Source organism: Lolium perenne, chromosome 7, assembly GCF_019359855.2.
Source record: "Lolium perenne isolate Kyuss_39 chromosome 7, Kyuss_2.0, whole genome shotgun sequence".
NCBI classification, from domain to species: domain Eukaryota; kingdom Viridiplantae; phylum Streptophyta; class Magnoliopsida; order Poales; family Poaceae; genus Lolium; species Lolium perenne.
In genome coordinates this window covers 308810524-308837885 of record NC_067250.2, presented here as the reverse complement: position 1 = coordinate 308837885, position 27362 = coordinate 308810524, and the positions used below count along the sequence as shown (strand labels likewise).

Genomic DNA, 27362 nt, shown 5'->3' with positions numbered 1-27362 from the left:
GATCCTACAGACCGGGAAACGCTCTAGACTAGGAAGGTTCGGTTACATGGTAAATAACGTTACAAGGCGATGCATCGTGTCAACATGTTCCGCATATGTAGTTTAGTCTAGGGGTATTTTGGTCCAGTCGGGAAAAATTTGACGGAACAATATAACAGACCCAACGGCAGTGTCATATAAGGCAAAAAAAATTACACTTGGTGTCATGTTGGGAAGAGAAAAATTTTGAGTGTCAAATAAGGAATCATATTTAGAAGTAGTGTCATATAAGGAACTAGGTGATACCCGCGCGTTGCGGCGGGAATTTAGAAGAAATATCTTTAGGAACATTTGAAGCATGATTTACTTTGCATTACTGCATACAAAAATGCAACATGATTGATGCAAATTCTTTTATACATGGCGCAAACATCAATAACACAAAGACATGTAAATTTATATAAAAATTTACAATTGCCTTAAAAGTAAATTTGACCGGCATTTCCACCTAAAACCCCTTGTCATGATACTTTGTGATGGTCACGCTTTTGAAATAGCATGAAGATCATCCCGTCAAATTTAAGTTATGCACTCATGCTAATATGTGGTGTCCATCTCGGAGTTTCGGTTAAGAAATCCCAGAAATTGATGGGATTGTTGTTCGTCAACCCATTCATGATTCATGGAAAAGGTGTGTCATCAGCAGAAATTTGGAAAATCTATTGGTCAAACAACACGTACGTGCGACAGAATTAGATAAAATAAATAACTTATCTAGTTATCTTAGTACCATTACGCTGTTGACTTTCATCCAAATAGTGATACGTATAACTATTTACTTCTAAATGCACACATGGATAAAAATGATCAGTGGAATAATTCTCAACCATCAAATCTAAATAACCATTTGCACGCACCTTCTGCAAATAATTTCGAAGTATTGAAATGCATATGAAACTCACTGACGGAATCACCCATGCTTAGAACCACCGATGACTGAAATTACACTTCTTATAATTAAATATACTTGGTATAACCAAACCTGTATACTGATGTGAATATGTGGTTAAATGAAGAGAAATATTCACATCTACAAAACAAAAGAGAAATATTCACAAATCTCAAGAAACATCATTCCAATAATGAGTATATCTGATATGTATGGGTAAGCCTCAGAAGCAAAACTGAACGTATAGCCATATTAAGCACATTTCCTTAGTATAGAGAAGCTAGCGCTTAATTACCAGTATGGAATCCCACCAAAGAAAATAGAACATTACTACGAAGGAAACTGAAGTGGCTAGATGGCCGGAGGGAACACATCCATGGGCACCACATGCATCGTGGCATCATGCTTTCTGATTGGAAGTTGCTACCACCGCGATTGAAATGGTTTGTATGGTGGCCGTGGAGACTGTCGTCATGCCAGGGTGAATCGAGCAATGCCATAGGAAGATACACGACATCAACCATGTAAAAACATCTCCTGCCAACAGAAGCAGCTGATAGACCAATGGAAAAAGAAGCGGAGAGAATCAAATCTTCTGGATGCCCAATATATAAGGTGAGTAGGGAAGGAGGTGAAGAGATAACGTAAAGGGAGGAGAAGAGACACAGACTTCTAGCAAAGAGTGCGGTCATTTACTATGGTTTGGTGACGATGGGGTGCAGGGCAGAAAACATAGAATAACGATCGTTAGTCAGGTTTGTCTATACCATTATGATAGACAACTAAGACCGTATATCTTAAATCCAATGGATAGAAACAATTAGGATGATGTGGCTGCACCAAATTTCAGCTTGCAAACATTAAATGATTTTTAGTGGGGATGAACTTTATAGATATTATAGATTCTCTCTAAAAATAGAGAGTGGCTTGGCGGACGTGCACGATTGGAACCTGGGTGCAGGCGCACCCAGTTTTGCAAAAAATGAAAAAAAAACGCTATTTAAAAGATTCAAAAAAATGTGAAGTAAAAAATTTGTATGTACATATTATGTTGATACTTGCTCGTGTGCGTTTTCGCGAAAAAATATTATTGTATGTGGCCTACACAAAAATGACAAAATGCATTTTTGTGTAGGCCACGTACAATGATATTTTTTCGTGAAAACGTGCACGAGTCATTTTGGGCATTTTGTCATTTTTGTGTAGGCCACATACAATAATATTTTTTCGCTAAAACGCACACGAGCAAGTATCAACATAATATGTACATGCAAAATTTTACTTCACATTTTTTGGAACTTTTAAAATAGCATTTTTTGAATTTCTCATAACTGGGTGCGCGCGCATACCCAGGTTCCGTTTGGCATTTCCGATGGCTTGCCACTCATCTTTCCCAGCACTAACTCCTACACCACCGCGACACATGGCCTTGTCTAATGCATCCCAACATTTATCTAGTAAAAATTGCTCGATTGAGCTGAGCTACCGCATGTACGATAAAAACATATCCGGGCAGCCACCGACTTCAAGCTCGCCAGCCTGCTTACGCCGCCAACTCTTACACCTGTCTCATTGCTGGTAGCTTCCCGCTCTTGATTATCTCGATTTAATTTTCCCTTTCTATTTTTGAATCCCCAAGTTTTTTTGATAAATGATGTTTTATTACTTATTAAAGGTTTAAGAATCACATCTGGCCTTTGCATAACTGAGATGCACATAGCCGCTCAACATCTAACATATCAACTTTTAATAAATAATAATAAAAGGTGTAATACAAATAATCAGAGTGAATAGGCGCCTACCAAGATGGAGGACCAATCCTAAGATCACATTATCATCCATGTTGGATAAAAAAATCCCTCGTCGTCTACTTAAACCGCATAGACACCTTCGTAAATAGGTCGTGATTCTCCACGCGTTGAAGCGATGACCATGAACGGAGCAAAGCGATGCACCGGTAGATAACTTGCACGAGACAAGAATTTTTATCATTCAATACCTTGTCATTGCTACATAGCCAAAGCAACCAGATACAACAAGATCTCCCATCCTAATAAGTAGTTTAAACCTATGATTCATCTCATTTATCCAATTACCCAAAAAATATTAGCAATTCTACCGTGGCGAGTAGAAGATATAACCTATTTAGATGATTGATCATATAGATCTAGCAAATTTATACTGCATGAATAAGTGCATGATAGTCTCATTATAATGACAGAAGACACATCCATGTACTTTCATGCCAATTACATTTTGTAAGGTTATGTTTAGCAAGGATTACCCCGCTATGTAAGATACCACACAAAAACCTTAGTTTTTAGTGAAATCTATATTCCATATTTTCTTTTATTATCAAGTGGCATGTCAGGTTGGGTCATAGCCTTGTACATGGAATTAGCTGAGAATTTTCCACTATCAGGAGATTCCATTGAACTCGACATACCTGTGTGTCAACTGGAACAAAACTAACCTTTTAGTAAAGCATTTCAAGATGCTATCCTAGGACCAACAAGATCTTTTCCGGACGGCACATTCGGTGGTAAAGATTCCATTTTTTTTCCATGATCTAGTGAAGTGACTCCATGATCTCTTCATTGCCAATTTTTCTACATTGGTTTCTCTTGGATTGGTGGACCGGTCGATAAGATGATTTAGTTTCATTAGTACTTGATTGGACTGGTAGTCAGATTCAAAGGCGACACCGTTGGGTATTTTTTGTTGAGTTCATTCCTTTTGTGGGTTTTAAGTTATCCCTTTTCTTTGCATTAGAATTTCACCCTTTGCTTTGTGTTTTCCCCTTCGTTTCTGCTCATTATTCCGCGTGTTCCTCGCAACTACCCTCGTTGATCCCTAACTATTAGGTTACATCATCCGTCCAACCCGTTTAGCAAAAAGGCTGATTGGACTTTTATTTCAACACAATTCAATAGTTGAAGTGCCGAGGTGACAAAGTAATTATGAATATCAGTACGAAAATGGCTTTTAGAACGCTTCTCGAGGAATTGCATAAAATTCAGTGATCCTCATATCGCTGAAATACTTCACCCTTTCCAAAAATAGGATGCATATAGTTTTCGGTCAAAGTCAAACATTTTGAAGTTTAACTAACTATATAGAGAAACACATAAAAACATATATAATACTCAAATGCTCACAACATAAAAGTATATATATGTATATATATATTTCAATATGGTTCTAACAATATTGGTTTAAAGATTATAAATGTTAATATTTTGTTTATAGGTTTTTTTCGGGAATATATTTTCCTTTATAGTTGATCAAATTTTAAACATTGTTTGACTTCAGCCGAAAACTATATAACCCTATTCTTGAAAGGATGAAGTACAAAATATATAAACTCGTTTAGACACAACACCTAACAAAGTCAATGCATTAGGAGTAGTGAAGCACACTTATATTATAAATTTGATTTGCGGACATATCTACCGACGGCAGCAAAGTTGACTCAGTTACACAAAAAGCCAGGGCGCGCGATCCCGATCTCTATTGTCATGTGAAGGGTGACATGTTGTACTTTGCCCTGTCGTTAGATGCGATCGGATGATAAGTAGTAAATAATACCCACTCTATAACCAGCTTGTAGTACAGTTACGAGTTTACGACTCAATTAGCTTTCGATCATGCTTTTCAAGTAAAAAAAAAAAGCTTTCGATCATGCCTGTGACTCGTTCCCGTTATCTGTGGTTAGAAAATGATGATCAAAAGTAAACTAACACATCCATGTACAATGGAGGGTCCACGGGCATTGGGTTTTAGTTCACTACCAGCCTCTCATCTGGTTTCATCAGAGAGAGACGAAAGAGAAGCGGCAGTCCTCCTCCCCTCTCTCCTGAGTCTGTCTCTTCATCCTCCACGACGACGACGACGACGACGGCCGCCGGCGCCGCCTCGCCCGCTCGATGGAGGAGTCCGGCTCCAGCCCCGACGACGCCGTGCTCTTCTTCGGGGTCGCCCTCGTGCTCGGCATCGGCTCCCGCCACCTCCTCCGCGGCACCCGCGTCCCCTACACCGTCGCGCTACTCGTCCTCGGCGTCGCCCTCGGTGGGCTCGGTCCGTCTCTACCTCTCTCCCTCCCCCCGCGCCTCTCCTCAATCAATTCATCGTTCATTCCTTAGAAGCAAATTTGTGATCTTTCTTGTTTTCTTTCTTCTCCTCGACGCTCAGAGTACGGGACCAAGCACGGCCTAGGCAAGCTCGGAGCTGGCATCCGTATATGTGAGTCAACCTAGGATGCATATATATGGATCTTCTGTTAACGAATCGCGATTCGATTCCGGTACTCTGCATCATATTCTTATGGTTCCGATACTGCAGGGGCCGGCATTAATCCTGATCTTCTCTTGGCGGTTTTCCTCCCCGCCCTTCTCTTCGAGAGCTCATTCTCCATGGAAGTACACCAGATAAAGGTATCTTTTTTTTTTGGCGAGATCTCGGTGGAAATTTAGATTCAAGTAGATAGTTATGCTTCAGTCACCCACTGTTTTCTTCTCTTGTTTAATTATTATTAAGAGTGCTTCACCTGTTGGACTCTTACATACAGGGTCACACTTATTAGTTCCACTTTTCAGCCTCGATACCAGTCATCATGGATCGTTTTCCCATCCAGTCCAGTTATAATTCATAAGCTGATGCTTAATGCAAATATAAATTAGCAGGATCTCAAATATATGTACTGCTTTGGGTAGTACTGTAGTACCGTATACTGATGTCTGTTCCGGACTGCAATATACTGCTACAGTTCCATATGTGTTTGCTCGGTGTTATACTAAAAAGGTCCACTTTGCAGAAATGCATGGCCCAGATGGTGTTACTGGCTGTTCCAGGTGTGGTGATCTCAACGGTTCTGCTTGGAGCTGCTGTAAAGGTATGTTCTTAAATTAGTATATAAGGGCCTTTGATGTCAATGTTCTGAATTCTGATACTAGCTACTTCATTTGCCCCAGCTTACTTTTCCATACGACTGGAACTGGAAAACATCCTTCTTGTTTAGTGGACTGCTTAGTGCGACCGATCCTGTCGCTGTGGTTGCACTCCTAAAAGACCTCGGAGCGAGTAAAAAGCTCAGCACAATAATTGAAGGAGAATCTTTAATGAATGACGGGTATCCTACTGTGACCTTCGATTTTTTTCATCTCTTGATTCTTAGAAATTAGAATGCATGCTCTCTTTTATTTGCCTGTCTGTCTTTTTCTCTGTGTTTTATTGGAAGAGATTCCATTTATGAGAATGGTTGCGAATTCACCACTGGGTTATTGCATAGTTACACCATGTACAGTTACAGGATTATCTTGGACTCTATTCATACTAAATGTCGTTGCATTCTACAGGACTGCTATTGTCGTCTATCAGTTGTTCTATCGAATGGTGCTCGGGACAACTTTCGATGCAGGCTCCATAATAAAGTTCTTGTCAGAAGTTTCACTTGGAGCGTATGTGGAATAGCTTATAACTCCCAACTGGATGATACAAAACCATCATACTAACGCTAATCAGTATCTTCTTTTGACCAGTGTTGCTTTGGGCCTTGCATTTGGAATTGCATCAGTACTATGGCTGGGCTTTATTTTCAATGATACGATCATAGAGATTTCACTTACTCTCGCTGTCAGCTATATTGCTTTCTTCACTGTAAGATAATCAGACAACAAACAGATCAAAGCTTACATATTTCTGTTTTTTCCTTTAGAAAGGCATGATTTGCTCAGTTTTTGAAATAGTTCACCGCCTGGAACAATTCATGGTTCCAGTCATACAATGATTTGTTCAAGCAGCCCCGTTTTGGACCACTGGGATGCTGTTTACTGTTAAAACCGAGATAGCTTCTTGTTTTCTAGATATGCACATAGCTAACTGCCTACGTGGTTTTGAAGTCACAAAACTGAACAGAGCTTCTTGAATTTTCTCAGATATTAATTGTGATGTTTAAACAAGCAATTCCGGTTTGAGGGTATATCAGAGGATTCTTGTTGAAATAAAAAACCTATTACTAGTTGTATTTCTGATTCTTACTTTGCGTAACTGAGTATATGTTGTGAGAAAGAACTGTGCCTTCCCTGAAAATCTTGAGAATCAGGATTCAAGATTTCTTGATATACCATGAAATGGTTCAGTTGTCTTTCTTAACTTAGTCCAGTCAATTTACTTCCCTTCAAGCTTTTAGATCTATTGATGTGTACTACTATGTATTGAACTGAAATTATCATCCTTAAATCCATATGAGCTGTCAATTTTGATTATGATAAATACATATAGGTATTCATGATTGGAGTTTATCATTGCTTGTGCAGTTGTGCTTCATGGCTTATTTTTTTGTCTGTTGCAAGACATATATCAGCCACGACTGAATATAACTTGCCATTCATGACGTGATCATTCCTGTAGTTTTTTGGGGGCTATTTATGTTACTAATATTGTTCGTTGTCAGGCGCAAGATGCATTGGAGGTCTCTGGTGTTTTGGCCGTCATGACCTTGGGGATGTCAGTAGAGCTTATGTTCACTTTCTGATTTGCATATTCCTTACTATTTTCTTTCCAATGTTAACTTTGCCATGTCGGCAGGTTCTATGCTGCTTTTGCAAAAACTGCTTTTAAGGGAGACAGCCAAGAAAGTTTACATCATTTCTGGTAAGTTCAAGCAATATATGTCAAGTTTCTGTTGTCAGAAAAGATTCTCAGCATATGATTGACCTTAGTATTCCTAGTCAAATACGCTTTTGTTCGCTGTCCTCATGTATCCTGTCAGTCTCATGATGCTGGTGCTACTCCATTTCTGTGACCATTGCCTGAAATTCAGTATATTACATTTACACCTATGTGCTCTCACAAATATAGTACATGTAAGTGGAGAAGTATTTAACAGCCACTTATTTGTGTACCTGTTGTTGAACTCCATTTTGTATACAATTTTGTTAATGACCCTGTAGCTTCATCATCAATGCCCTTAAATGGCATCTATTAGCTTATATCAGAGTCTCTAAATTCCAAAATAATTTGCATGAAAAAAGGGCATTCGTAGCTTATCATTTGGTGATGCTGGCATCACCCATACAGTGTAGTTGCGTTCTTATCTCTTTCTTTTCATAGGAAATTGGATTATAGAAAGTACATTTGTGACATCTTTCAGTTCACGGTGAATTAGGATTATTACTGATTCTGTTGGTTGTCTTTCTTATCGTAACTTGTATGAGGGCCTAAGTGCAACTGTGGTAATAAAGATGTGTTGTCCTTTTTGGAGATACACACAATTTCCCCAATTCACATCATATATATTTTTACATTTGATGAGATTTGTATATTTTTGTTTGAACTTCATGTCTGATTGTTTTTTTACTTGTATCCAGGGAAATGATTGCTTACATTGCAAACACACTTATTTTCATACTGAGGTATCAACTTCTTTGAACCTTTCTAAATGTCATGAGAACAATTTCTGACATTTTTTGCTTTTTTTTTTTCGAGAAAACGCAAAAAGCCTTTTCGTTTCATTTCATTGGATAGGTAGAAGGTTTGCGGTTACATGCCCCCAAAGAGGCGATACAACACGGAAGGAACAAAAAAGGAAAAAAAAACTAGTGTACATCCCAGGTCTGGGGAAGGATCAGGCGTAGCCCCTGCGCTCCAGCCCTTGCCCATAGAGCGGCCTCCTCCTTGATGTTGTTGACGACGGTGCTGATGGAGGGTTGAGCTCCATTGAACACGCAATCGTTGTGGTGCTTCCATAGCATCCAAGGGATGAGCAGGGTAATGGAGGCCAGGCCCTTGTGGCTGAGAGAAGGGGAGGTCCGACGTGCCCTGTGCCACCAAGTCTGGAGCGAGTCACCACGTTACGGGGTTGCAGGTGGCGCGCAGCCAGGCCAAGACCTCGAACCAAACCTGCTGGGTGAAGCAGCATCCTGTCAGGAGGTGCTTCATGGACTCCATCTCCTGATCACAAAGGAGGCAGCGCGGGTGGTGTTGGAGTCCCCGGCGTTGTAGGCGTGCGGCTGTCCAGCATCGGTCCAGGTTAGCTAACCAATGGAAGAACTTGACGCGCTGAGGGGCCAGGTGCGCCAGGTGAGCTTCCAAGCGCCGCAGAGGGTTGATCCTTGGAACATGGCGTTGTAACAGGACTTGGCGGAGTAGGTTCCGGTGTCGCTCCACTTCCAAGTGAGGGTATCGGCCTGGTTGGACAGTTCCACGGGCTCAAGCTGTCGCCAGAGCAGGAGGTACTCGCCAATCTCTGGGATCCCAATCGAGCCGTGAATGTCGCGCGCCCAGGAGTGGTCACGCATGCCATCCGCGATCGTCCTGATGCGGCGTCTGCGCTTGGGGATGCACGCGTACAGGTGGGGAGCAATCTCGCTGATGGAGCGTCCGCCCAGCCAGCGGTCTTCCTGCACAGCGCCGTGCGCCCGTCGCCGAGGACCATGGTCGTCGAGGCGAAGAACAGCCGCGCGTTCTACGGCCGAGAATTGCAGGTCAAGGCCCCGCTGTGCTCGCTGATCTGTTCGACTGAACCAAAGCCAGCGGAGGCGAAGAGCGATGCCAGCCTTGTCTAGGTTTAGGACGCCGAGGCCGCCACGGTCGATGGGGCGACAAACCTGGCCCCAGTTGACGTGGCAGTTGCCACCATGGGCCTCCTTGCGCCCGGCCTAGAGGAAACCTCGCTGTATCTTCTCGATGAGGTGCAACGTCTTCTTGTCCGGGGCATAGACGAGGAGCTGGTGGATGGGGATCGCACTGAGCACAGACCTTATCAGTTTCGGCCGCCCGGCCTTGTCCATCAGATGCGCCTTCCAGGTGGGGAGCTTGGCCGCAACACGGTCGATCACGGGCTGCATCTGAGCTCTCGTGGGGCGCCTGATGGTGAGGGGAATGCCCAGGTAGGTGATGGGCAACTCCACAACGGGGCATCCCAGGCCCGTGGTAACTGTGGCTATGTCGTCGTTGGCGCAGTTGATGTGGGCCGCCGAGCTCTTGCCGTAGTTGACGTGGAGGCCAGAGGCCTGTCCGAAGAGGTGTAAGAGTTAACGGATGGCGGTGGTGTCGCTGCGGGATGGGTGGCAGAAGAGCACCACGTCGTCCGCGTAGAGGGACATGACGGGGACATGGCGACGAGGGTGTAGCTGCTGGAGGATGCCGAGTGTCGCAGCGTGGCTGATCAGGCGGCCGAGCACGTCGACAGCGAGCACGAAGAGCTGCGGGGACAGAGGATCGCCCTGGCGCAGCCCACGTCGATGCCATATAGGTGGGCCGGGCTCTCCGTTGATCAGCACACGGGTGCTAGCAGAGCTGAGCAGGATGGCTAACCAATCAAGGAACCTGTCGCTGAACCCGACCTCGAAGAGAAAAGGCCATGAGATGGAGTCGAAGGCGCGTGCGAGGTCTAGTTTCAGCAGTACCCTGGGTTCTTTGAGCTGGTGAAGCAGCCGCGCAGATTGGCGAGCAAGAACGAAGTTGTCGTGCAAGCTGCGCCCCGGGATGAAGGCATTTTGGTTCTTGCTCACCAGGTCGTCCAATTTGGGGGCGAGGCGCAGAGACAGCATCTTGGCGAAGAGCTTGGCCACGAGGTGGATCAAACTGATGGGCCTGTAGTCGCCAAGGGTGGTGGCATCGGGCTTCTTGGGGAGCAGGGTGAGCAACGCTTGGTTTAGCCTGTGAAAGCCACGGCCACGGAGTGCGTGGAGCTGCGCGAAAGCCTCGATGAAGTCCTCCTTCACCGTGCCCCAACATGCCCGCAGAAACTCGGCGGTGAAGCCGTCGGGGCCAGGGGCTTTCCGCGCAGGAAGGCGCTTGATGGTGTTCCATATCTCCTCTTCACCGAACGGGGCGTCGAGGTCGGAGAGAGCTTCGGAGGGCGTGATCAGGTGCTGCAGCTCGAGGGTGAGGTCGCGGGTGGCCTCGGTGCCGAGCAGGTCATCGAAGTGCGCGAAGGCAGCTTCGGCCATGTCCGCGTGGTCCGTCAGGAAGTGGCCTCCGGCGCTGATGCTGCGTATCTTGTTCTTCTGGCGGCGGTAGGAGCAGTGCTGGTGGAAGTAGGTGGTGTTGGCGTCCCCGTCCTGGAGGGAGGCTAGCCGTGAGCGTTGCCTGGCGATCGTGCGCTCGAGCGAGGCGAGGCCCAGATAGGCGATCTTCAAGTCCTTGTGCAGCCCGGTCTCTTCCGCGGAGAGCCGCCGGTCCTCCCTTGCCTTGTCGAATTTCGAGATGAGCTCTTGGCATATGGCCATCTTGTTGCGGACGCTGCCGACGGTGCGAGCGCTCCAGTTAGTGAGCCTCCTAGCGGTTGCTTGCAGCCTTAGCCAGAGCCGGCGGAAGGGGTCGGCGTCGTGGACGGACAGCCAGGCCTCGGAGACGACGTCGTGGAAGCCGTCCATGCGCAGCCAAAACTCCTCAAACCGGAAGCGCCGGTGGGTGGTGGGTGATGGCGTGCAATCCAACATCAAGGGGCTGTGGTCAGATGTGACGGAGGCTAAGCAGTGAAGGTGGTACTCGCCCACCATGGCTTCCCAATCCGAGGTGCAGAGCACGCGGTCGAGCAGGACGGGGGTCGGGGGATCTTGGCCATTGGACCAAGTGTAACGCCGGCCATAGAGGTAAATCTCCTTTAGCGCTAGGTCATTGATGCAACGGCGGAACTTGCCCATAAGATGCCGGTTGACATTGCCGTTGTTCTTGTCCTCGTCACGATAGATAAGGTTGAAATCACCGCAAATCATCCAAGGGCCAGGGCAGTCGGCACGCACGGTGCGAAGCTCATTCAAGAAAGCCACCTTTTCCTCGTCATCCTGCGGTCCGTAGACGACGCTTAGCCACCAAGAGGGGGAGGTGGGTGAGGAAACCTTTGCCGTGAGCGCGTTTGTGGTGAACAATGGGTCGGTGATAGACACCACCCTGCTCTTCCACGCAAGGAGGATACCGCCGCGAGTGCCCTCGGCAGGGAGATACACATAATCGTCAAACTCGGCACCAAGGGCCTCAAGCACAATGTACGAGAGAATCAGTTCCATTTTGGTTTCTTGGAAGCAAACAATGGACGCTCCAGAGGAGAGGACAAGCGAACGGATAGCGGCCCGGCGTGCGCGTGCGTTGAGGCCTCGCATGTTCCAGATTAAGATCTTGAGGTTGCTAAACATTGGCAACGACTTCGACGTGATGCGACGCGGTGTCCGCCGCGGGGAGCTGGCGGTCGACGAGCGCGGCAATGGCGGCGAGCACCGGGCGGGACAGGGGTGCGGCGAAGATGTTGTCGTAGGCGCGCATCTCGGCGGCGGTGATCGTTGATCTCCAGAGTACGCAGGATTTGGACACGCGTGCGTCGCTCGGCGGCGGTGATCGTTGATCTCCAGAGTACGCAGGATTTGGACACGCGCGCGTCGCTCGGCGGTCGGAGGCGCAGAGGAGGAGGGTGCCGCCCTAGCAGATCGGCCTCGACGAGGCGAGAAGTTTAGGGTGTGCCGGCGAGGGCGGCGGCCTGGGCAGGGCAGGGAGGCGCAGATGCTCTTGGTGGCGGCCTTGAGGAAGTCGTCTAGCGTGCAGAGGGGAGCTTCCTGGGCGGGGGCGCGCTGCCGGATGCGGCGGAGCGTGATCGGCGGCGAGGCAAACTGGCCGGGAGGGCGGATGATGGCTGGTGAGGTGGGCGGCGTCGGTTGAGCCACGCCATCCTGGGCCACGCACGCATCTGCCACAGTATTGGGCTCAGGGCCAAGAGGCGGCATCTCAGAAGCGGCCCAAGAGAGCGGGCGGGAATCAGGCGGTGTTTGAATCGCCTGCATGCCGGCTTCCTCCAGAACCGTCTCCTGGGCGGGTCCCGCAGCGGCCATGGATGGTGGTGGGGGCGGAGCTTGCCCCGACAACGGATCCTCCTCGGGTGCCACACAGGGACTAGTAGGCAACGAATCAGGAACTTCGCTGGCGGCAAAGACACTTTGCTCTGCCGTAGGGGTGGGCTCCTGATGCAGCAGCACTTGGACAGGAGTGGCAGGCTCCGGATTGGACAGGCCATGCGTGGTGGAAGGCGACGAAGAGGTGGATGGGGCGCGCTCGCTTTGTGAGGGGGACCGCGGTCAGCGGCATCGGTTTCCAGTTCGGGATTGCCTCCAGCGGGCCCAGGGTCGGTGGCGGTCGGGGGATCAACCAATGTGGTTGCGCCAGGCGTGGTTAGACCAGGTCCTTGACCAGGCCCTGTCGGGGGAGCTGTCGTGGCGGGGTCCGCGCTGCAGCTTTGGACGCTTTTGCGACGCCAGACGCGGTTGCCTCTTTTGGCTCCACGACGAGGAAGTGCGGGCCCATGCAGATGTGGCCACGGCGCCACCGTCCTCTCAGCAGTGGCGTGGGCCGGTGGCAGCGGCGCGCGTCCCCGGCAAGCAGCGGCGGAGCGCCAGGCGGCGTCGACGGCCAAGCCATCAGCGCGGGCGTTGAGACTGGCAGTGGGCCAGCCAAGCGAGTCCACGGCCATGCTGTCTGCCCGACCGACCGGGGAGCTAGGGTTTGGGCGGCGGCGCTTACGTCCCCTGCGGCGAGCGGCATTCCTGCCGTGGTTCCCGCCGCCATCGGCCTCGCTGTGTCCATCATGTCTCGCGGGGACCCCTGGGTTGCAGGAGGAGGCCCGTCAGCAGCCTCGACGTGCACCAGCGCGATGGCGACGGGGTAGGTCAGGCGAGTGACGACCGGAGCCTGGGATGGGATGCGGGCGGACGAAACCTCGACGACCTCCAGGATTGCGCGGGGGCGAATGGCGCACAGGTCGTTCGTGCGAGCGTCCAGCCGGAAAACTGCCATGTCCGTCCGGGAGCGGGTGGCAGGATGGAGACGCTCGATCCAGCAGCTGGAGTCCAGGAGATGCTCCGCGGTGGAGAGGTTCCAGGCCTGCGGCGGGATGCCACGGAGTTCCAGCTGGACGTTGTACGCGAAGGAGCCCGAGCCCGCATGGGCAAGCTTGCACCATGGCCGGAGGGAGAGGGAGAAGCCGAAGCGGGGGCCGCCTAGGTAGTGGTCACCGGAGAGCCTTTCCTTGAGCTCTATGGAGCGGAAGATGAGGAGGAAGTCCTCAGGATGGTGGAGGTGCACGGAGAAGTCGCCGGGACGAAGCTCGAACTGCTCGTAGAGCGCGGCGGCCACAGCGTCTGCGGAGACCGCGGGGCGAGTGCCCGTGATGCTGGCGACCATGGCGCGGCGCAGGGTGTCCTCCGCCTGCTCAACTTCAACGGAGCGCGAGACTATGACGCGCACCGGATCCGAAGGATCGACGGTAGGTCTGGCCGCGGTCGTCATCAGAGCTGGGGGCGGGGGCGGCGCGCGGGCCTGTGCGTGGCGGCGTGATGCGGCACAGCGGCGACGCGCGGGTGCGCGTGAGGTGGCGGGGTGGCGTCGGAGCGGTGGGTCTCGCGGTTCTTGGACGCGTGTCCGGAGACGGCGAGCCGGCAAGATGCGTCGTTGGTGCAGCCACGTACCCGGTGGTGCGGCGACAGTACGGCGGAAGCGCAGGCCATCCTCCTCCGGCGTAGGGCTGCGCGGGCGCACGTCGCGGGCCTGGGCGAGGGCACGGCGCGGCGACGGCTGTCGGTGCCGGCGGCGCGGGTGTTGGAACCCATCGGCATCCACCCGGACGCCGTTCTCGACGCGGAGCACCACGGAGCGCGGCCCGAGGCGAGCCTGCGCGCGCACCGGGGGCGGGCGGCGGCCGGCGGTGGTGGCGGCGGCGTCGGGGTGGGGTTTGAGCGGCGCGGAGAGGTCGAGGCGCAGCTCAGGACCTCGCGGTAGGAGCGCGAGGAGGAGGAGCCGTCGACAGATCTGAGCCAGCGGCTGGCGCCGGAGCCGGAGCAGGCGTCGGAGGCCGACATGGCGCGGCGGGGGAGGGCCGGAGGGGCGTCGACCGATATGATACCATGCGAATGGTAGCCGGTGCAATTCACATTTTTTGCTTTTACCTGCCTAAACCAGACCATGCTTGCTTTTGTTTGGTACAACTAATGCCTCAAACATTGATGCTATTACAATTCTCATACATCTGAATTCTCTTCAGCGGGGTTGTTATTGCAGATGGTGTACTACAGGATAATATCCATTTTGAGAGACATGGTATGCATTTTCATATATCTATATTTATTATTCAGTTTTAAATAAATATTGCTTGTAAGCATTTCTACTGGTCTTCCAAACCATTTATCTTTGTTTGCCTGCTGTTATGTGTGAAGTCGTTTCACCATTGATCTGAGCACTTCAGCTTATGTGCTAGGGGACAATATAAAGTTGGTTGAATGTGTGAACTCCGTGAAATCCCATTTATTTGATGTCAGGATGCATAAAGACATTAAGCAGACCTTTATTGCAGGAATAAAGCTAGACCTTTGACCTTAGAACACTAACAGGTCAGAGTCTAAAGATTACTTTAAAAAGTTAAAGTAGTCACATAAGTCATTCAGGTTATATGTGTACCATTTAGGCTTTCTGGATTTCTTGATTTCTAGGGTATTTGTGGGGATTTTCCACTTGTTGCCGTGATGATAATTTTTTGATAGTAGAGACTACTACTTTTAAAATTAGTGCCAAAGACCTAATATTGCAACTTAATACATTTTTTCTTATTACTGTGTGGAACCCCTATTCATCTGCTTCAGTAAAATACTAAAATTTGGATTTTGTTCTTGAATCTTGTTGAAGAGTTATTAAAGAGAAACCATTATTATTTTTCATGAATTTGCATAAACCAGCTCACATATACACTTAGTTCGGTCGTTGTTAACATGTTTACATCCAATCTGATCTACTTAACGTTATAGCAGTTTACCTCAGACAGTTAGCAATTCTTTTTGTACAAAAATCTACCAACTATTTCCTTCGTTGATTACGGTGCACTCCATTTTCTATCATGTGGTGTGAAATTTTTATTCATCACGGGCATGAGTAGTCAACACAGTAATTGGAGCAAATCCTCTTACAGCACACTCAGCTGAGCTGTCGATAGATTTTACTGCCACATGGTTCATCTACTAACTGCTGAGTAATGTATTATCTCTTAGGACTTAGGGTGTTCCCTTGATCCCATCCTTCAGAAAATGGTGTAAATAGTCATGGAAAATTCTGAAACAATTTATTTAGATAATGATACAATTTAGCGTCCTATGGAGAAAGCAAAGAAGAAAAGTTCTTCTGCGAATGGTAGCAACTATTATTTCAGCAGAGAACTATCTTCTTTTTTCTCAATGTATAGATAAAATCTAGATACTGTATTCAACATGTTTATTCTGAATCAAAGTGTCCATTTTTTGGATTGGAATGTTCTCATCCTAGTTCGGGATGGTGACAACAGTCAGCTTGGCTCTAAACTATCTTTGTATCGTGTTTATGATTCTTTTATCTGTTGCTATTTTAGGTGCTTCCTGGGGGTTCCTTCTTCTGCTCTATGTGTTTGTGCAACTATCGCGGGCTGTAGTTGTCATTGTTTTGTATCCATTGTTGCGTCACTTTGGGTATGGTATGGACGTCAAAGAAGCCACAGTTCTTGTTTGGTCAGGGCTGCGAGGGGCTGTTGCTCTATCACTCTCTCTGTCTGTTAAAGTAAGTTATTTTTCTTGTGCCAATGCCATCGACTCCCGTTTGTCTGTGGTTGCCATTATGTGCAGTCTACTTTTTTCTAAGTAATCTTTATATAGTTTTCTGAGATATTTACTGAAATAGTTTTACTAGCGTGCTAGTGATGCAGTTCAACTTTATCTGAAACCAGAAGTCGGAACAATGGTATGTTTTTTCCTTTCTTCAGAAAAAGTATGAAATACTTAATTTGAGCTTTTGCTGATCTTGTAAATCGTTTGCAGTTTGTGTTCTTCACTGGTGGCATCGTCTTTCTGACATTGATTGTGAATGGTTCTACGACACAATTTTTGTTGCACCTACTTGGTCTGGGGAAACTTTCAGCAACGAAGGTTAGCTTTACAATGTATTATCTGTGCTTTTTTTTTTCTTGCACTAAAGGTCTTGCTTAACTGTATGTTTGCATGCTTTAGTAAACTTTTGAGCTTTGAGTCTTTGGACTCACACCCACTCAAATAGGTGTTAAATGCTGCAAATATTTTGTTCCAGTTACAGTATCTATGAGCTCAAGGATATAGTGAATCAGTTCATTGTACATTAATAATGCGACCAAGATTACTACCACCACTGACACATTATTAAGAATACAGCAAGATACACAGGTTTATGCACCCCACACAATAAATCAGCATGATTAATCCGCTCCACTAGGTCAAATCCAGGTTGGCACAAATATACCACTGTTCTCAAGATGTTGGTTCTCTCTATCCTTTTTCTTGACAGTGTATCTAGTTATTGACCTGAAGATTGCTCAGAATATCCAGTCTCCATTTGTGAACTTAACATCCATTTTGAGTAAATAAATAATATTCTCTATTGGTTGAACCCCCATGACTCCTTGTAGCTTCAGAAGTTGTTCACATAGTTTCATTACTATTTTTTGTTAAGAATTTTCTTTCATCCACTCCAGGGTGCATAGGTTTGCTGTGCTTGTTACCTGCAACCAGAAACAACAGTAGTTTGGTTTCGCATGTGATTGATGAATATGAAGTTAGTGTTAGCTCCTACCCATACTAAATGTTGGGTGCAGCCTTCTCTCAATCTCTCAGCTCATTCTTAGTGGACACACACATGAGCAAGGAGAACAGGGGAGAAACTTGCTTGAGCAACAAATGCTCTTCCACTATTATATAGCAACATATGCTACATCTTGGCTTACAACTTCTTTCTCCATATGGGGTGCCTCTCCTTATATAGAGGCTTTAGGTCGGTGCTACAGTAACCGACCTAGACAACTAATGTCTAGTTGGCTTCTACTAAGCAAAACCAATCTTGGAGATGGCTGGTCAAATCCAACTTGGAGACTGCTAGTCAAAGCCAACTTGGAGATTGCTGCACACAACTCATGTGCCCTGTTCTCACACACAGCAAGCACACAACCTATGTGTGCTATTCACACTACAGCCTGCACTCAACCTACGTATGCAGGTCACACCATGACAAGATTATATTTAGGCTAACAATCACCCCCCTAATCTTGTCATCTTCTTCCTCGTCTTCATCTTGAGACGCGCACTTGGCTGCTTGATCCGCACATACCGGCCGCACGCACAACACGCTCCAACGCGCACAACGCCGCAGGCCTTCAACAGATCACCAACGCTCTCTGACGCACGACAAGCTGGGCACTCCCGCCACGGCCACGTACAACCTAGACGCGCACGAACACGCTGGTCGTCGACACCGCACGAAGTGGCTTATTTCCCCCCAAGCCGTGACCTGCCGTCGCCGGAGATGTTGCAGCTCCCGTCATCGTCCTCGCCGCCGTGGCCGCCGTCGTGGCCTCACGGACGTGAACATCGCTGCATGCCTCATCTCCGCACGAACAAGGCCACCTTCTTCCTCGGCAACACACACCGAGCTCCTTCTCCGCCGGCGACACACGCCTGATGTTTCGGCGACATACGCCGTTGATGCCGTCACACTCAAACGCGAACCTTCTTCACGATCGTCCCGCGCACGCACGCATGGCGATCCGATCTTCTCATACGGGAGCCACCTGCTCATCCGTGAGACATGTGCGCCGATAAGCACATCACACCCGGTCATGGAGCCGAGCCTCTCCGGCCGTTGCGCCCGCGCAAATGTTCAGGCTGGTCTCCGGCGACACACGCCGAACCAACACTCCAACGACGAACGCCGGAAGGATGTAGCCGAACTCGAGCACGAACTCGAGCACAACGGCGACATACGCCTCGGCGACAAATGCCTCCGCCGGACGTCAACTGCCCGCGTCTTCGCGCAGCTCCGCCTCCACGTCCGCGGGCTCGCCACGGACTCACCGCTCGCCATGGCCCCGAACCATGAGGCTCTGATACCAATTGTTAGCTCCTACCCATACTAAATGTTGGGTGCAGCCTTCTCTCAATCTCTCAGCTCATTCTTAGTGGACACACACATGAGCAAGGAGAACAGGGGAGAAACTTGCTTGAGCAACAAATGCTCTTCCACTATTATATAGCAACATATGCTACATCTTGGCTTACAACTTCTTTCTCCATATGGGGTGCCTCTCCTTATATAGAGGCTTTAGGTCGGTGCTACAGTAACCGACCTAGACAACTAATGTCTAGTTGGCTTCTACTAAGCAAAACCAATCTTGGAGATGGCTGGTCAAATCCAACTTGGAGACTGCTAGTCAAAGCCAACTTGGAGATTGCTGCACACAACTCATGTGCCCTGTTCTCACACACAGCAAGCACACAACCTATGTGTGCTATTCACACTACAGCCTGCACTCAACCTACGTATGCAGGTCACACCATGACAAGATTATATTTAGGCTAACAGTTAGCATATTTATGCTCTCTCCATGCTCTAGTTGCTAACCTGATTTCCTGCAACTGCAGCTTCGTGTATTGAAGTATACAAGATATGAAATGCTAAACAAGGCATTAGAGGCTTTTGGTGATCTCAGGGATGATGAGGAACTTGGGCCTGCTGATTGGATCACTGTGAAGAAATATATCACATGTTTGAATAACTTGGAAGATGAACAAGCACATCCTCATGATGTTCCTGACAAAGATGAAAGCGTGCATACCATGAATTTGAAGGATACTCGAGTGCGCCTTTTGAATGGTATGGATGCAATCTAATTACATGATAATGTGCAGCCAAGTTGCGTTTGTTAAGGAGGTGCATACTAAAATGCACTATGGCCTCTGTGTCCTAAACTTTCGACTGTGGAACTAGTACCGTTAATTCTTCAAGCCTATCTAGGCCACTGAGGTTCACATAGAAGACGGTGGCTAGTGTATACAGTAACGTAGACAGTAAAATTACTGCTATGACTGCACACTTACTTTATGAATAGAAGATTTTGATAGTTCTGAGGATTCATTTAAAAAGATCTTTGACTGTAAATATTTGTCAGGTGTACAAGCTGCTTACTGGGGAATGCTTGAAGAGGGACGGATAACTCAATCCACAGCAAATATTTTAATGAGATCAGTTGATGAAGCTATGGATCTTGTTTCTGGCCAATCATTGTGCGATTGGAAGGGTTTGCGGTCCAATGTTCATTTCCCGAATTACTATAGGTTCCTTCAGATGAGCAGATTGCCACGAAGACTTGTTACATACTTCACAGTAGAAAGATTGCAGTTAGGATGTTACATCTGTGCTGCATTTCTTCGTGCTCATCGAATTGCAAGGAGACAACTACATGATTTTCTTGGTAATGTCCTTAACACTATAAATATTTGTTTGGCTTATGATGTCCAGAAAATGAAAAACTATGTCTTAATAGTTTGTGCCTGTATGAGAAATGCTATGTGCGAGAACAGTCTTAGTATAGGTATTGTTTTAGTTCATAATTGGGAAGGGACAGTGCCACAGTGGTACTTACCTTAAGCAGTGTTTGCATTCCTGTGGAATCAGTCAGCTACAGCATTTAGTTCTCAAACTGGCGAGGTCTGGACGATGTGATATACTGATATATCCTTCACTGCTAAACTACATGGTATAGCAAGATCTGGCTTATTAAGGTTGAACCTGAGCACCTTTACATTATTTTTCAGTTAGCATGAAAAGCCTGTCTGAAGCCACCTTTCTCTCAACATCTTTTTATTCTCTGTTTTCTCCTTTTCAGACTGTTTTGTGGACACTGGAAATCAAAATCCTAATCCACCCACTAGTTTTAATTTCCTATTAAGTTTTGCTTCTTCTTCAGGTGATAGTGAGGTTGCAAGAATTGTCGTTGATGAAAGTACTGCTGCGGGGGAGGAAGCTAAAAAGTTTCTGGAAGATGTCCGTGTTACATTCCCTCAGGTTGTGGTTACAATGTTCTTCTGTCATTTAAGTCAGATTATTATGGATTCATTAGCCTCGCAAAATCTTTGTAAATTTGTTCAATTAGAATTTTTCTCTGCAAAAGTTGAGGACAAAAGCACATTTCCTGAACTAAAATGGGAGTAGTTCTGCTTCATGTGGGTCGCCTTGACCAGCTGCCCTGATCTACAGCTTTGTGTTTTCAATTTTTTTTTTCTTACCCTTTATAGTATTCTTTTTTGATTTCAGCTTTCCTGTTGTTACTTTTTGTTCTTTGCTTTTCTTTACTTGGCTGTAAGACCTCCGTCTTCTTGGTGGATTCTTCTAATATACAAAATAGGGCACTGATGTGCGTGTTCTAGAAGAAAAGAAAGGGTCTAGTTTGGCCTTTACACAGACATGTTCTCGCATGACATTGAATCATTAGGTTTAGATTTGAAATGGAGAGATTTGGTAGTACTTTTTTGATTTTGATTTTTTTTGTTGCAAAATTCATGTGAAGTTCTTCTGGAACTGACGTTCTAAAGTAGCCCTAAGTTCATAAGGCTTCAGAATACTTGTATTCAAACAGTAGTAGTTCTGTAATAATTAAGAATGCACTAGATAAATAAACTAAGGAATGTTCACTGTTATGATGATATCTAGTCTCTGTTATTCTTTTCTTTTTTGGCGGGGGTACTGCTGTCTAGATTCTGAATCTGTTTCAATACTTTTCAGGTGCTCCGTGCATTAAAGACTCGACAAGTAACATATGCAGTATTGACACACCTGAGCGAGTATATTCAAGACCTTGGAAAGACTGGGTTGCTTGAGGAAAAGGAAATGGCCCATCTCGATGATGCTTTGCAGGTAGTTAGAATATATAATGTCATTTCTTGTTGCAAAGTGAAAGTAAATTAGTCCATCTGGTTTCAGTTCGCACATTGCAATATACTAACCCTGGAAAGTCAATTCACTTGGCAGACAGACTTGAAGAAGCTTAAAAGGAATCCACCACTGGTGAAAATGCCAAGAGTTAGCGAACTTTTGAACACTCATCCTTTAGTTGGTGCACTGCCTGCTGCTGTTCGTGATCCGTTGTTAAGTAATACAAAAGAAACAATAAAAGTACACGGAACAGTCCTTTATACGGAAGGCTCCAGGCCGACTGGTATATGGCTTGTTTCGACTGGAATAGTAAAGGTATGAGTCTGCCTGAAGACCACATTATTTGTTTGAAGTATACACTGTATGCTTTCCTACTCTGGCTGGTTCAATAATGAGCATATACCACCCCATGTCTCCTTCTTTTGACAGTGGACAAGTCAGAGACTAAGCACCAGACATTCATTGGATCCAATTTTCTCACATGGGAGCACGTTGGGTCTATATGAGGCTTTAGTTGGAAAGCCTTATATTTGTGACATTATTACAGAATCGGTGGTGCATTGTTTCTTCATTGAAGCAGAAAAAATTGAACAATTGCGCCAGTCTGATCCCTCCATTGAGGATTTTATGTGGCAGGTATCGTTTCATAATGCTGCCTACATGTGTGCTCAGTAACGTTTTTTACTCTTAGACTTTTCCTGCATTCATTTTTCTTCTTTTTTTCCTTCTTGATTATGTGAGTTCGAGTGAAGTAGATTTTTCTGTGAATCTCAATGCGGTTAAAAATCCTGCCGGTTACTGACTGAGCCCATCATGGTATGCCATAGCCCACATGTATCCATCTTTTTTTTAACCTAATTTTTGTTCCCATTGTTAACTCCGAAGGTGGCCTATGAGGAATATATGACCAGATCTTCATCTTCACGTGACAAAATCATAAACAGAGATGTACTCAACAAGGCCTGTGAAGTGACAGCTTTATCTAGTTTGATTGCTCATGGTTTTTTATTTATTTGTCAATACAAATAATACTTCGTAAATAGGGTTAGAAAGCAGCGACATAAACTTGAATATAAGTAAAGTAAGTACCATCATACCAATCATATTTATCATTTCGTAGGTTCTATCTGCCTATATTAGCTAGATGTTGCCCATTAGTTTTAATCAGTTCTCATGGTTCCCACGCAACCGCACATCCCCAAAAGAACTTGAAGCTTTAAGTATAATCAAGTGTGGGTATGTGGCCTTACTTTCCAATACACTTGTAACACTCAAGCGGCAGGCAGAATGTGTATGGACTTATACAACAATCATCACAACTTGTTTGGGATTTTGCTTCTCTTCGCGCAAATCCAATCATCGCAACTTGCTTGGGCTTTCATGTTACTTTACCGAAATTGCTATCAAGTATTATTACTAACATTGAACTTCCAGTGTGGGGCTAACCCACCACTACTACTCCAATTGGCTTGATGTCTTTTGTCACATAACTAATACCTGAAAGAAATATTCTCCCTTAAGGCCTTAACCATTCATAGATGGGGCTAACCCACCAGCACTACACTACTGTACTCCCTTGAGGGCTCAACCATTCTTATGTGGAAATTACAGGAAAGTGCTCTAGTCATTGCGAGGATTTTTCTCCCTCAGATATTTGAGAAAATGGCAATGCATGAGATGAGGGTTCTCATTTCTGAAAGATCTATGTTGAACATCTACATTAAGGGGGAAGACATTGAACTCGGTCATAATTATGTAGGCATCTTACTAGAAGGATTTCTGAAGATGAACAACCATTTGATCACACCTCCAGCCGTGCTGCTGCCGTCAAACACTGATTTGAATGTATTTGGCCTGCAGTCTTCAGGTTCTACACATTTTCATCGATCGAGAAGCCATTTATTTTATTATAAAAGAAATTCAATGACTCAAGTACTCTCTTGTTTACAGTCATGAACCATATAGACTATTGCTATACTGCAACCAGTTATCAGGTGGAAGCCAGAGCGAGGGCTATCTTATTTGAAATACGGAGGCCAGAGGCAGAGAGCGATCTGCAAAGAAGTGCATCGTTGCTGTCTCCAACCCTCGGACCATCGCGAACGCAGAGCAAAGAGCATGTCGGTCTGGTAAGGTGGCCGGAGAGTTTCCGGAGGTCCAGAGGGCCTGGAAACCCAAGCTTGGTTGATATCGGAAGCCAGAGCTTCTCTGCTAGAGCCCTGCAAGTCAGCATGTATGGCAGCATGGTACGTATGAGTCTCTTCTATTTTATCTATCGCATAGCTGGTTATTACATACAGGATTTAAGTTTGTTTGTGATAAACTCGCCTAAACAACTGCATCAATGGATTCGCAGATGGATGATATGCACCCTGCTCAGCGGCGACAAAGGCTTCATCCTGTGAAAGCAAACCAGGAGCACAGCGCGTCCTATCCAAAGGTGCCTTCAAGGGCGATGTCCAACTCGCGGCCTCTGCTATCCGTGCAGTCAGAGGGTTCCAATCTGATGAACAGAAAGTCTGCTCCTGCTGCTCCTGCCATTGCTCCTTTTCCGCCCCGCCGGCAACGCAGGGCCATAGCGGAAGAAGACAACTCAAGCGACGAGTCCGTGGAAGAAGAGATTATTGTTAGAGTGGACTCTCCCAGCATGCTCACTTTCCATCCGCCGTCACAAGGCAGCTGATGGATGCGGCCTGTACCTGTTGCATAATATTTTTTTTGGTTGGTTTCTGGTTGTTTATCATGTGTACCACGTAATTTGTTGCATAATAGTTGTTGTGAACATTGGCACCACGCTGTATGTGTATATCGCTACATGTTCAAAATGTACAATAATAGGATCAATAAGAAAACCAACCGAGATCATTTGGTAATGAAATTATATATTCCTTTACGCTTGGCTTCTGAGCTGAACCTTCAGACTGCTTGTACTGTTATTCAACAGCATTCATGTATGTTAACTATTTAGATGAACTTCATTACCATTTACCTTTAATCTTGACCTTATTTTAGATTAGATGGATCAGAAATATCTTACAAATTTGTGTTTATATATATCATCCAGGTCCGTCACAATTATTGCAGGCGGCTCTTGCTAGGTTGAACTGAGTGTACGGCAGCTCAAAGGTTGCCAAGTCTGGAATTAAGAACACAACTTAGCTATAGAACACAGTGAGCTCGTTTTCGTTGAGGTGCCCCTTAGTTGGCGCTCCAGTTTCCAGCGTCTGTTCCAACAGTTCTCACTCTTTAGTGAGTCCCTTGGAATTAGAAGGATGCATTTGTACCCGTTCTCTCCGTGCATGAATATTTTTTCCATAAGTTTTCAAGACTACTCAAAGAAAACGACATTTTACCATGATTCAAACAGTGGGCTCATTTTAATCTGATAATGATATTGTTGCGCTACACCCTGACCGCTGAAACTTTAATAACCGTGCGTACACCCTAAATAGTAAGCCGTTGAAAGTTACAACCTGTATTTCCTTTTGTAAGACGTTTTGGCAAACTTAATGAAGGGAGTACTTTCTAAGTTACAATGGTAAAAACTACTCCAAGCTACAAAGCAGGTTCAGTGGTTAACCTCCAAACCTCATATCTGCACACGACCTTTTACACCTCCCCTGTAGTGACTCGTCATAGCTGATGTGTGTGGTACTCGAGTGATATTAGTTATGCGAATTTATATTCCAATCAGTTTGGCGAGGAGTGAATTCTTAAGGCTTCTCTTCCTCTATATCAATAGAGAAGCAAACCTCTTGCCTGGTTTCAAAAAGTTCTTAAGCCTACCCAAATTCTTAGACCCCAGGTTGCTAATTAAGTCTGATATCAAGAACAGGCAGCCGACAAAGCCGTAAAATACATTAAGTTCTCTTTTGTTGAGGTGTCTCTTGAAGCTCCAGTCTGTTCCAACACGTACCCTTGGACTGTTTTTTATGGTGCTGGAGAATGATACTCCCTCCATCCCAAAATGTAAGACGTCTAAGGATTGGTCAAAAGTCAAACCTTACAAATTTTGACCAAATATTTAGAAAAAAATATTTACATCTACAATATCAAATTGACATATTAAGAAAATATACTTTAAAGTGAATCTATTGATAATAATTTAGTATTGTAAATATTTATATTTTTGTGTATAAACTTCATCAAACTTTAAAAACATTGACTTTTAACTAATCCTTAGATATCTTATATTTTGGGACGGAGGGAGTATGTTTTAGCGCTGTAGCTTGCGTAGTTTGGGTACCTTTAAGAGAACTCACTTTGGGAGTTATGTTTTCTGGCGGCGACTTTGCTTGGGTATGGCAAGGTGCTTAAAACTGGCAGCTGGCTATTGGAGCTAGGCGTGTCGCAGTTAGTTTTCCTTCTTATTTTGTTTCCTGTCGCCTCTAAGGCGTGTGGCAAAATTACTTTGTTCCGTTATCTTGAACAGTGGAACGCCGATCTTCTCCGTGTGGGCAAAAAACCTTGGAATTTAGAAGAATACCTTTCTACGTGTTCTCTACGCATGATTTTATCTTCAAAACTTGAAGAAAAGACTTTTGCAATGAACCAAACAATGAGCTCATATTTATTGGGTAATGAACAACATCTTGTTAAACCCTTGCATGCACATTATGTACTCTAGAATTTTCTGTTTGCTTCATTGAGATGGACAACTATAAACTAGATATTTCTTAAGCCAAAATACTTAGAGTTCTATCCTAGGAGAGGAGAGCTAAGGATAGTAAAATAGATTAGAACACATATATAAACACACATTATAACTCATCTAAGTGGCCCAAAATAATATGTCATGAGAAACAAATCTATCCAATTAATTCAATTTTCTATCCAAAAGGATTTGATTTAACATGAGGTTATTTTAAATAGCTGGCACCATGAGGTGGTGGTCCGACTAGCCACGCTCAAACCTCACTTCTACATAGTTAGATTTGGTCCCTTGTTCTTCTTAGGACAAACTTGTGTCTTTTTAGTATATTTTAAAATTATAGGCAGTCAAATGTATAACAGATAAAATTGTATCAAATAGTATATTATGATATTATCTATTTTTCGCGTAATACGATCAATTGTGGTAAGTGTAGTAGATTTTAAAAAAAAAATTGTATGTTCATAGAACAATCTACATATAAGTAAAAATAATTGGTATAAATAAGTGAACAAGTTAGCCCCTTCAAGGTGACCTCGTGTAGCTATTTCTTAGTTTTGATGCTACTTTAGTTGTTACTAGCAAGAGATGGCGCGGCAGCACGCCGCGCCCATATTGTGGTTGCAAGTTGAAGAATTGAAGGTAGATCTTTTTCTAGATGCGTTGCATAGTTTTCCTAAATGTTAATTCATTTTCATTACTATTTGGATATGATTGCCAGCGAAATCATCTGCCAAGCAAAAGTGTAGATTGTATGGGTATATTGACATGCAGAATAGCTGCCTCTTGAATGTTAATTCGTCCTTCTCCATATCATCCAGATGTGATTGTCAGAGAAATCATTCTACCAATTTAAAACCAAAGAGGCCCTGCAATATTACTTATGAATTGCCCTTGTCAAGAGAACGATACACCAAAGGGATGAGAAATGTGATAAATCAATGCAGCCGTGAAAATACTGCCCTCTATGCATGCGCGTGTAAAGCAGAGCAGAAATACCATGCATCCAACTCCTAAGGAAACATACAGCAGCAAGTTATAAAGACTGTA

At 45.6% G+C, this 27362-nt stretch overlaps 1 protein-coding gene across 1 annotated transcript; it reads left to right on the top strand.

The window, feature by feature from the left end:
* Positions 1-4733: 4733 nt before the first annotated feature.
* LOC127311803 (sodium/hydrogen exchanger 8) lies at positions 4734-24554 on the top strand. Its single transcript, XM_051342260.2, has 23 exons — positions 4734-5005; positions 5120-5170; positions 5270-5361; positions 5742-5819; positions 5899-6056; positions 6283-6384; positions 6466-6583; positions 7380-7432; positions 7514-7579; positions 8296-8340; positions 14955-15010; positions 16305-16489; positions 16619-16669; positions 16747-16854; positions 19372-19603; positions 19899-20201; positions 20697-20794; positions 21512-21643; positions 21758-21976; positions 22091-22297; positions 23273-23528; positions 23612-23907; positions 24018-24554. The coding sequence occupies exons 1-23, from the start codon at positions 4855-4857 to the stop codon at positions 24342-24344; spliced, it is 3384 nt and encodes a 1127-aa protein (XP_051198220.1). The 5' UTR covers positions 4734-4854; the 3' UTR covers positions 24345-24554.
* The last annotated feature ends 2808 nt before the right edge of the window (positions 24555-27362 follow it).